The 12,000-nt window shown below is 38.8% G+C and overlaps 1 protein-coding gene across 5 annotated transcripts in view; it reads left to right on the forward strand.

Annotated features, from left to right (window-relative positions):
• The window catches only part of smarcd3b (SWI/SNF related, matrix associated, actin dependent regulator of chromatin, subfamily d, member 3b), an 83,754-nt gene that overhangs the window by 49,069 nt on the left and 22,685 nt on the right, over positions 1-12,000 (forward strand). For 3 of the 5 annotated variants that reach the window (XM_015606813.3, XM_007230316.4, XM_007230317.4), the window contains exons 2-3: positions 5,632-5,822; positions 11,780-11,869. In XM_015606813.3, the coding sequence (XP_015462299.1) occupies positions 5,632-5,822; positions 11,780-11,869 (281 nt within the window). The remainder of the gene's footprint in view (positions 1-5,631; positions 5,823-11,779; positions 11,870-12,000) is intronic. The other 2 variants (XM_015606815.3, XM_007230318.4) reach the window with 1 other exon arrangement.

The raw sequence follows: 12,000 nt of genomic DNA on the forward strand, positions 1-12,000 counted from the left end.
CAGTAACGCCTGGCAGCTGACCAGATCCAGAGCAAGTACTGAGATGCTGCAAAACAAAGGAGTACACAAAGCACAGCTACTTCCCAAATAGTATCATCTTCTGATACAAATCGGCAAAATAACAAACGTTTTATTTCCACACAGGAAAGATTGTAAAAAAAAGTGGTGTAGCCATCCGGGGTTGTAGTCTGTGCGCTTACCGGTTTAAAACAAGCTATGTGATGAACCGCTAGCTAATTTTGCCGTGGCTAACCGGAACACTCAGAGGTCTTCAGTGTAGCTCAGTTGAACAGCATTTACTAGTGCTAAACACTGCTAACTGCGGCTAGCACTGCTGCTAATCGCACTACAATATTGAAAATCTAAGCTTACTGTAAATAAACTGAAGCACTTTACTCACCCAAATAAACAGTTTTCAGGAGAAATCTGTGTAGATTAACATCCTGTGCTCATTTGACTTTGAAGGAATTTTTTTTTAAGAATTAAAGTTTTATTTAATTAGCCCCAACCTCCCCCCCCCCACCAGCAGTGAGACTTGCTGAATTAAAAGGAAAACATAGCTACACCCCTGTTCTTTACTAGTGTCACTTAAATTGCGCCTTATTATCCAGTGCGCCTTGTGCATGAACAAGACATTCAGTGATAGTGCACCCAATAAAACAGTATGAAAACAAAACCATAAAAACTTTCAAGACAGAATAGCACTATTATTACAGTTATTGTTTCAGAAAATGTAATAATATCATCATGGACAATATGATATGGCACGTTAGCCTACATGGCTAACTGTTTAGAGCTTTGTGGTTTTCGTTTTTACTCTTCTTAATCTAAAACCTGTCTATAGTTTGCTAACTCTCATAGATGTCAAGCTGTTTGTTCTGTCATAAGTGGATAACTAAGGATTGCAGCTACTGATTATTTTAGTAATCAACTAATGTGACTATTAATTTTTTTAATTAGTCGATTAGTCACTGAATATTTCTGCCATGCCCTCCATTGCTTTAAAATGAAAGAAACAGCTTAACAGCTGAAATGGGATTTTAAATGCCCAGAAGATGTTTAAATGTGGAAAAAAAAACAGATATTAAGGGAGTAGTGTATTTTACGGACTATAAATCGTACCAGATGATTGGGTGCTCTATCGATGAATTTTTTTTCTGGTCTATTTTAATACATAAGGTGCATCGGATTATAAGACACATTTTAAGCGACAAAGGAACAAGGGTGCCGCACAGCATTCTACCTAGATTTCTCGCCTGAAAACTGTTTATTTGGGTGAGTAAAGCGCTTCCGCTTTTTTTACAGTAAGTTTAGACTTACAATATTTTCAACAGTGCAGTTAGCAGCAGTGCTAGTCACAGTTAGCAGCATGTAGCGCTAGTTAACGTCGCCCAACAGAGCTACACTGAGGAATATACTCACCTCTCAACGGCGAAAGAGCTAGCACTGCAGTTAGCGGCTAATGCTAATTCTGCTCCAGCCTTTGTGCTAAAGAACTAAACTCCTGTATAACACTGTAATTCAGTGGAGTGACTACTGGTAAAATTCATAAATAAGACACACAGGATTATAATGTGCACTGAAGATTTTTGGGAAAACAGATTTTAAGTGCACCTTTTAGTGCAATAATACTGTGAACTTGTAATCTGTTGTGTTTGGGCACTTTCAGAGACAGACCAACTTGAATGTCACCTGTGTGAGTGAGTTCATTGCCCATCTTCTATTGTGTTTCTGACCCCAGTACTTTGTGTAATGCGGTACTGTTACAAATTAACGATTAGTCAACTCTGAAATTTGGAATCAATTTTTTGTTTTGATCAACATTGTCTATTTTACTGACTCATTGGCACTAAGTGTATTATTTATCTAAAGTTTAAGCCTTTGAGAGAACATAATTCAGCATCACTTGCAGGTTAATAATTGGTGTCTGTTTTCTTTTTATTGTTGGAACATTAACTTTACTGACTGAAGCATACAGTAACTTTAACTAAGACTGTGTGTCTGTGTGTTTTGATATTCCTCTGGGAATGAGTGTTTGTGGAAATCACTGCCTTTAGTTTTGCAACTTATGTGTTTTTTTTTTCTCTGCTTCATTTGCTTTTATTTCACAATAGTGTAGAGTCCATTTTACCAGCCTACAGGAAAAAATAAAGCTTCCAATCACACACACACACACACACACACACGCTACTGTACACACAGCAGAGCGAGTGGCGTCTGAGCGTGAACGGGGGGAGGAGTGTTATTTGGTGGTTCATCAAAGACGCAGCATGTGTGAAAGTGCCACTGCCGTTGCCCTGTTGTTTCTTTCGAGTTTCCTCCAGGTGTTAACCTTAACTGTTATCACAGCAAACACAGACCTCTGATCAGATGAGGAGATAACGACCACACACACACACACACACTTACAGCAGCACATTCCTCTGCTCAGGATTCACATCCTGCACAGCAACAGGACACATCTTTCTCACATAAGGGTCACTGGGTGAAAGTAACTGAACATCACAGCATCCCAGCAGTGGCTAAATTAACAACTAGGATTGAGCTTGTTGTGGTTTTTGTTTTGGTTGGGGTTCCCCATGCATACAGTATGTGTGTTTCCTCTGAAATGAAGAGCATTACAATAGTTAATCCTGCTTTTCTTTAAAATAACTGTCTCTACAGCCCTCTAACCTCTCCACTTCTCAGCTCTCTGTAGAGATCAGGGTGCTTGTCCACTGAGCCAAGTTGCTACTGTTTGCTCCTTTGCTCTGGAGAGATTTGTAACACCATTTGTAAACTGGATTTGTGGTGTTGGTCGGGTTCCCATCTTAATGAGCGATATAGGCAAAACATGCCCCACTTCATTCCTCGAGCCTGCTTTGTCCACGAGTCGCGAACGATAGAGGATGTCTTTTATGCTAGCTGTCACTATTCTGTGCGCGCTGCTGCTCTCTCGCTGCTGGCTTGCGTGTGCGTGTGTTGCTCAACTGAGTCAAATTAGTACAAGCGAATTGATTCATTTCTTCAGAATACTAGGTTAACCTTAATCCTGCCATTCACACGGGCCATGGTGTGAATCAGTTTTCTTATTAAGTGAATCAAATTGCATTAATTTAACTCATTTGAAGCTAGTAACTGGGCTTTATACAGTAGTGAAAGCATCTAATGCTAAAAAAAAAAAATTAATCGTTTTTAATATATTTTATAATCCAGTGCGCCTTATGTATGAATTCTACCAGTCAGGTTTTAGGGATCAGTAAAACCACTGTACACTGTTATAAATAAGTTTCAGTGAAATTGTATTGAAAAAGCATCGAACGTTCAGTGCATCGTGAAACTTTAATTAACTAACTTTTTTTTATATATATATAATTTATTTCTAATTTTTCCCATTTTCTACCCAATTTACACGGCCAATTACTCAACCCACTCATTTGGACTCCCTGTATCACTAGTAATGGCCCAACACACCAGGATGGCGAAGACTAACACATGCTTCCTCCGATACATTTGAAGCCAGTCACTGCTTCTTTTCAGAGCAGCCAGCGCACTCGGAGGAAAGCGCAGAGACTCGGTTCTGATACATCAGCTCACAGACGCCCTGTGCTGTGGACATCACCCTAGTAGTGATGTGGGGAGAGAGCCCCATCTACCCACCTGGAGGGAGCAGGGCTGATGGCAAAGCTGCATGAGCGGGGGTTCGAACCGGCACTTTAGACAGCATTATAACAACATTTAAACACACTCGATGACCCATGCTGTTACTATGGTGTTTGTAAACCAATGTTTATCCAATACATTTCTGTGATGTAGCTATTAGAGGCTAGATGTCTGGTCAGATCACAACTACTGTGGACAGTTCCTACTGTCCAGGTTTCTTGAGAATTCGAGAAACCACTGTAAATATTTTGTTTAAATCTTTGCTCTTTAATTTGCTGCAAGAATTACACTGACTTCCCTCCATAGTTCCAGTGTAAACCTGTATATAAAGTAAAGGCTGGTCACCATATGTCCCATTGTTGGCTACATTGTTGGTAAGGGAAAACAGTTGGTTAATATACAGTGAAGTCAGACTTGAAGCCATACTGGTCATGTTGCTGATTTGCTGGTGTAAGTTTAATTTGGGTGATTAGCTCTGAAGATAAGATCTAAACTTCCTATGACTTCCTCTCCTCAGAGAGAACCCTGCGTTCATGCAGCATAATCAATGACATGGCTCAAATGTCCTACACTCACAAACTAGTGGAATTAGATTACACTCAATTCAATCACACCAGCATAAAGAGGTCCTCATAAACGTCCAGCACTTCACACACACACACACACACACACACACACATGGCAGCTGTTGCTAGAGGAGTGACTGGCACAGGTGGAAGGGTGTTAAGACTCTTTTTACTTTGTGGAGTCGTTCATGCTTTATAGAGTAAGCATGGCTGCTGAACACGGCTCCTTTTGTTTCAGAGACGGACAGCTGTCTTTTACCCGTGTCCAGTTTCACCGTGAGTGTCTGTAGAGGGTTATGGTTGGATGGCTGATGTGTTTCTTATCCTGGTCCACAGCTTTACTTCAAAGTCATAGACACAAGGACATTTAACCCTTTAAACAGAGCTAATTGCTGCAGAGCTTATATATGTGTGATTTAATCCCAAAAATAATATTGTCACTGTCCAATAAAAAACATCTCTATCTCCAACATTCTAACTTTACAGGAGGATTAAAAAACCTTTTTAACTCTCAATGGAAACCAATGTAAAAATATCCTGTTCGATAGATTTACTTTGAAGGCATGGGCACATACTAACTCAAGCATATTTAACCCTTTAACCTTGTTGAAGAACTAATTGCTACAGAGCTTAAAAATAATATTGAAAAACTAACTTTAAAAAAAATACTAACTACACTGGAGAAATAAAAACTTTTTTAAACTCTCAGTGGACATCAACGTATGTAATCTTGGAGCATTTCTATTGATCCATTTATCATGAAACATTTACCGGTACATAATACATGGGACAACTCCTCTATTCTCTATTCTCCTCTATAAATGAAACTAAAAACTAAGAAAAATTTACATTTTCACTGGAGCCTGCTTGAATACACAGATATTTTCTATTCAAATACATATTTTGGGTGTTACAAATAATTATAATAAAACTTTTCACACCTGGTGCCAAAGCCACCCTGTCTCTCCCACACTCAGTCCCTTTCAAAATGAGCCATTTAAGGGCTCTGTCACTTTTATGCACTTAAGCTGTTGCTGGACACGCCCCATGAGCGTTTACCACACGTTAGTGTTAGCTTGTGCTAAATGTGCTAAAAGTGCTAAAAAGATGGACAAACTAGTTTGTGCTTAACTGCGATAGAAGAACAAATCTCATTCTTTGAAAGTACAGATCTGCCAGTCTGCTGGCTAATTCTGCTGTGTACTGTCCAATGTTCTCAAACTGAGACTCAAACAAAGTGGCAGCTACCATTTTGACAATCTTTTGGTTTTAATACTTTGCAATGGGATTTAATGGGGTGTGGGGCATACTGTCCACTCTTATTACTACATCTCTTAGACTGTACCTCTCACGGACCCCCAGCTGTGGGAGTCATTTTTTCAATTAATTCATATCTGCTATTTTTTCTCTGTTTTCTCTACAGCGTCCCGGCATGCCATCAGGTGCGAGAATGCCTCATCAGGGGGCGCCGATGGGACCGCCAGGGCCGCCATACGGAGGAAACCCCGCCGTCCGTCCCGCGCTGACCAACCCCACCATGGAGGCGAACCGCAAACGGCCGGCGCCCTCGCAGCAACAGATGCAGCAGCAGGCCGTCCAGAACAGAAACAGGAAGTGAGTATGATTTAGCCATGCCCATGCCTGGGTGGTTTCAGGGTTGTTACCTCTCAAGTACCCGGATCCAATTAGCGAACTCTAGATGAAAGGAGAGGTGTTACTATGGTCACCAGCACTGGGCTGTAGTCTCGCCTACAGTCTGGAAGCTTCTGCACAGAGTGCAGCTCAGAGGCTGTTGCCAAGACAACAGACAAGTAAGCCGTTACCATGGCGACAGCCCCTTGGGCTGTTACCGTGGCTGCAGGCGTTGGGGGTATTAGGAAGGCGTTTGTGGCGTCTGCGCAGTTGAGCTGAAAGTGAATGTGCCGTTGGTTGGTTGCGCTCCAGTTTTGGACTTTAGTGCTGTTAGTGTTCACATGGTCGCAGACAAGTTTTTAATAAGTCTGCAGGGATTCAAGGGCTTGAGCAGCCATACGAGTATTCCTAATACATATAGTGTCTTGTAGATTATCTTAAAAAAGTAATTGCACCCAGAAGGAAGTGTTACTAGGAACAATAAATGACTAAAAGTATAGACTGATGGGCAACTCTTAGTTGTAGTTGTAGAGGTTCCTAATGGTGTCCTCCAATAATTCATTCCATGCAGCTCCAATTCATGCAGAAGTATAAATTGGGCTATGATTTGTTCAAATAAAAGGGAATCACCTTGGTGCCATCACTTACACCAACCACTATGTCTTAGAGCTTAGATAAAAAAAAAATCCAGTCAACCCAGTCCGCCCCATAAACTGTGATTATGAGCCAGAGCTCCATTTACATCAGACATTTTTTTATTAAGTAAAGCAGGGGTCGGCAGTTAAGTTTGGCCGCGGGCCAGATGTCATTACCTGGCGGGCCACAAAAAACAATTCTGTTTTGGAATGTGATGGGACTAGACTACAGACTAGTAGCTCTCCAACCCAGAGGGTTGTTGAACCCAATTGCAGAACAGTTAAGTTCAAAGCCGGTAAACCCAAGAAGTAAGGAAAAAATAAATAAGTAAACACACTGCTCCTCATGCACGATCGAACCTGTGTCTGCTGCCCCGGCTAGTGAATTGGGACACAACCATGAAAAAACGCCCTTATAAGGAGATAGGGAGCCCAATAACTGGCTGAAAAAAGAGAACGGACGGAAACTAAACTAAAGTCACACCGAGCGCAACAGAGAGACGGGGGAGGATGGTAAACAAAAGCTTGCTAGAGAAGCATTTTATATTATCTATTATTTTATATAATATTTTCTATTATCGTTCATGATAGTTTAAACCACTTCACGGACCAGATGTTTCATGCTTGCGGGCCACACCTGGCGCCTATTGCCGACCCCTGGCTTAGAGCTTAGATAAATAAAATCCAGTCAACCCAGTCCGCCCCATAAACTATGACTATGAGCCAGAGTCCGAATTAGATCGTTTTTTTTTTTTTTTGTAAAGTCTTCATAAATGTGACTTTTATAGCCCATAGAACTATTCTAACTTGTGTGAAACAAGGTATATTATGTCCCCTTTAAATAATAGTGTTTTAGTAAGTAATAAACATTGCCCAGATTTAAATTTTCACATAACTAGAAATCTTTGTAATATTTGTATGAAATATTAATATACGGACATTTCATTTGTAGGCTACATGCATAAAACAGTATGAATGTATGATACCTCCCCCCAAATATCCCTCCTCATGATAAATAATGTACGGTCCCGAAGAGACTCAGTGCATAAGATGATAATGTGTTGAGAGAGGCTTTGTGAATTCCTTTGCATCAAGACATTTTCAGCCTATTTTATCTCGAGATTTAAAAAAACCATACACTTCCAAATATAATGAGTAGTGATGCTTGATGGAGATGAAGAAGAGCAGCAGCTATAAAATGAAAAGCACTGCCAGGTGTTCTTTATCTATAGTCTGTCAGTATTTCCCTTTTCACAGGCTGCTGCAGTTGTGTGTGCTGGATAGTCTATAACGGTGTGTTGTCATAAGGTGTGTTTCTTATTGAAAGCAGTTAAAACTAAGTTTAAATTGGTTAAAATGTACCTTATAGTAGAGAACTACAATCATGCACACCCCACATATGTACACATATATGCCACAAAAGTGCATACAACCCTCAGGTTTGTGGATATTTTATTGTATCTTTTCGTGGGACAACACTGAAGACATGCCACTTGTCTTGTCTTGATACAATGTAAAGTAGTCAGTATGAAGGTTGTATAACCATGGAAATATGTTGTACCCTCAAAATAACTCAACACACAGCCATTAGTTGTGCCCAATAAGCTATTATCCATCCCCAGTTAAGCATGGTGGTGGTAGCATCATGGTCTAGGGCTGTATGAGTGCTTCTGGCATTGGGGAGCTGAATTCCAACATGTACTGTGACATTCTAAAGCAGAGTATGATGCCCTACCTTCAAGAACATGGCTGCATAGCAGTTTCCCAACATGATAATGACCCTAAACACACCTCCAATATGACAACTGCCTTGCAGAGGAAGCTAAAGCTGGCCAAGTATGTCTCCAGACCTTATGTATGAGTTTTATCAGTCAGGTTGTAAGGAGCTGTAAAGCCTCTCTGCTGAAGTGCAGCTTTATAAAGGAGTTTCAGTTTAGTTCTCCAGCAGTTCTAGCATTAGCGCTAGCTATTTCACTGTTCAGAGGAGAGTTTATCCAACTGTAGTCTGCTGCTAACCACGGCTTGCACTGCTGGAGCAGTATTAGCATTAGCTGATAACCCCGCTAAGTACTAGCTCTTCCTCCGTTTCGTACGTGAGTTTATCCGGCTGTAGTCTGCATGTTTACTGTGTTAAAACAAGCTATGTGGGACGAACCGCTAGCTAATATCACCCAGGTTTACTCAGTTAAACTATATCAGACAGCTTGTAAGGAGCAGTAAAGCCCCAGTAAAGCGCTTACTGTAAAAAAAAAAAAAAAGGAAGCACTTTACTCACCCAAATAAACAGTTTTTAGGCGAAGATCTGTGTAGATTAACATCCAGCGCTTGTTTGAAAATAGTTATTTTTTCTTTAAGAATTACAGTTTTATAATTCTTTGGTGAGACCTGCTGAATTAGAAGGGAAACATGGCGAAACCTCTGTTCCTTACTAGTGTCGCATGATGCACCTTATAATGTGGTGCACCTTATGTAGGAAAGGGATCAGAAAATAGACGTTTATTGATTGTACGCCTGTAAAAAAGTTGTAGTCTTGATTTTTTTTACAGTTCGTCTTTTTTCAGTCAAAAAAAAGTTATTTTTTTTGTTTAATATAACAGATTTAATCCTTAATCATGGGTAACTTTAATTTGCTCTGTCAGCAAAAATATTCTTTGTACAGTGTTTTAGCTCATTTGTCTATCTGTATCTACAGAATTTTGCTCTCTCTCTCTCTCTCTTTCTCCTCCCTTGTTTCGATTGATCTTCCCACACTCATTTGCTCTCCTGACCTTGTCAGATACTGTAGTGTAATGTTATCTGCATTAGTAGTGTCTGTACCAGCTCGCTCTGCTCACAGCCAATCAATGGCCAGGAGTGGCCTGTATTGCTGTGTCGGTTGTATTTAAACTTACACACTAAGAAATATAAGAGTACAAAGCTTGTCGCTGGGGCTGTACCTTATATTGAGGTACAAAAAAGTACCTTTTCAGTGAAAGCTCTTTTTTGTACCCATGGTTTTTGTGCCAGTAAAGATTATAAAGATTATAAACATTATCATCAACTAAATATGGCTCAAAAACTGTGATCCATAATTGTCTGGCTTTCAAATAAAAAATGTGCAATTAAAATATATATTGTTAATTAGTACAGTGATGCAGAATACAGAATGTACCTTTTGTTTGGTTAAATGGTACAAATTTGTACTTATTTCTGTTAGAAATTACTTTGTACTTCAGAGGGAACAAATCTGACCCTGTAAAGACCAATATTGTACCTTTGAGGGTACAATTATGAAGAGTGTACCTCTGAGTACAAAAAAGTACTCATATTGTACCTCTGTTTTTTAGAGTGTATATTGAATATTTTTTTTAAACAAAAAAGACAAAAAAAAAAAGAATCAAACGTTCACAATTTACCCCAAACTAAAGAAGCAGACTTCAGTTGGTTCTGGTGAATCATTCCGAAGCTATCTAAGTTGTTCTGCCCCCTGGTGACTGATAGTGATGACCCAGGGTTGAGGTGAAGAACCACTATGGCTGAAATGGCTGAAGCTCCGGTTTATAAGTCGTGTTATATCAGTCAGTGCTTTTACAGGGACAATATTAGAGGTTAACCAATTCATACATTTTGACATTCATACTAAAAATACCTTAATATGAATTGAGTATTTTTACAGTAAAACATTTGTAATAAAACAAAAACTGCCAGGATTTATGTTGCGTCTTTGTTTTTGTTATGGTGCTTATAAGATTAATAATAAGATTAATTCTGATTGAGGCTTATTTGTGCTATTTTTTGTTCCAAAACAACCAGAGCTGAAACTCTAGTAACTTTATTGTGAATAGGTGAGGCTATACAAGCTTATGCATTCATCTAAATGCATTGGTGTTCACAACATTATGACCCTGGTCACTTCATGCATTTACAAGCATTTAAACCTGGTGACCAAAAGCATCACTAATTAATAAATATGAAATCAGATTGTTTTTGTTGAATGTGTTTTAGAGAGGGCAGCAATAGGTGGATGAGCATTGTAGGGTCACTTCAGCTGTCAAAGTGCCTATGGGCCATTCCACTGAATGGGTGCCATTTGCTTGTTGTAAATGGCACCTTCCAAGTTAAACTTATTTTTTTAATCTTTCCTCTGAATCTAATAACTCAGGCAGCTTTACTTCATTTGTCACAAGGTTTCTAAGCCAAAGTTGGTTACAAAACTCATTTAAAAGCATGTTTAAAAGCAAGTTCACTAATTTCTTTGATTTTCTCTCAAGAAAGTCTCTATTTTAAAAGAAATGGTTGACTGCATGTTCAAATAATTAATATTTATGACAAAAAATCACTCCTGTTATGGGCACTCATTTCTGTTATTTTTTTGTTTTGAGTAACAGGAATGCGTTTTTAGCATAGAATTAGCTTAAACATGAAAAATAGCTAAATAGCAGCTATGCTAATACCCAAAGGACACTGAGCACATTCTAGTGATTTTTTTTTTAAATAAACAAATAAAATCTAAAAATGTGCATTTTAACTTAAATACTATGGCTTTATTATGAAAAACAATTGTTTGAAAGCATAGATGGGATTTGGAGTCACACAACAATGCAAAAAAATAATATCTCTGAAGGATTTTATTCATTATATTTCATGGTAAAATTTATATTTAGAGAGTGGGGACAGGTAACAAATACCATTTATTTTTTTCAGTGTTGTAAGTAGTTTTTATTATTTTTTTAATTATATATTTTACTTTTGCAATTAGGTCAATGGACAAGACAATGTGCTTAATAATAAAATGTATTTTAAAGTTATTATGTGTGCACATTTATACGTGCAATTTCCTGTGGACAGGAATGGCACCCATTGGGTGAAATGGCCCATAGATATTGTGCAAATTTAATGTTTTATTTTTAAATGGTAAAATAAGTTAATAATCAGTAATTGTGCTTTAATTGAGGTTTTCTACAAATATAAGACTATAAACAATATGTGTAATTTGGCCAGAGGGTGGTGAAATGTTGCATATAACTGTATAACTGAGTTTAGATGTTCATACAAGAAGACTCAAGCAATTTCAATGGCCCTTCTATTTATTTTAATGCTTTAATTTTATTTGTTTATTTGATTATTTTTGTGTTCACATTTGGAGTTTGAAAGGTCATTTGTACATTTTTAGTGTTTTAAAAAAATATGTCACACATTGAACCCCTACACATGTTTAATGTCAGGATAAAACCCTAAACATATTCATATACTTATACACAAGAAGATGTTTAAACCTCTCTAAACTCTCTAATGAAAGACCCTTCAAATCCCATCGACCCATAGGAAGCCTGTGGGATTTCCCGGAGCCAGTGAGATGCAAGGAAGGCAGATGGACATGAGAGAGGCCCAATCAGATCCCACGCTTGGATCAAAGTAGGAGTTTATTGTGCTGCATGACAGATTTTCATGCATTTTTTGACCCCCCCCAACCCCCCCCCAACCCCCCTGTCCCTCTGACCCCTGCACAACCCCTGAAGTGTGTTTCATACCAAACCAGTGTCCCC

The sequence above is a fragment of the Astyanax mexicanus genome, chromosome 8 (genome assembly GCF_023375975.1).
Source record: "Astyanax mexicanus isolate ESR-SI-001 chromosome 8, AstMex3_surface, whole genome shotgun sequence".
In the NCBI taxonomy this organism is placed as follows: domain Eukaryota; kingdom Metazoa; phylum Chordata; class Actinopteri; order Characiformes; family Acestrorhamphidae; genus Astyanax; species Astyanax mexicanus.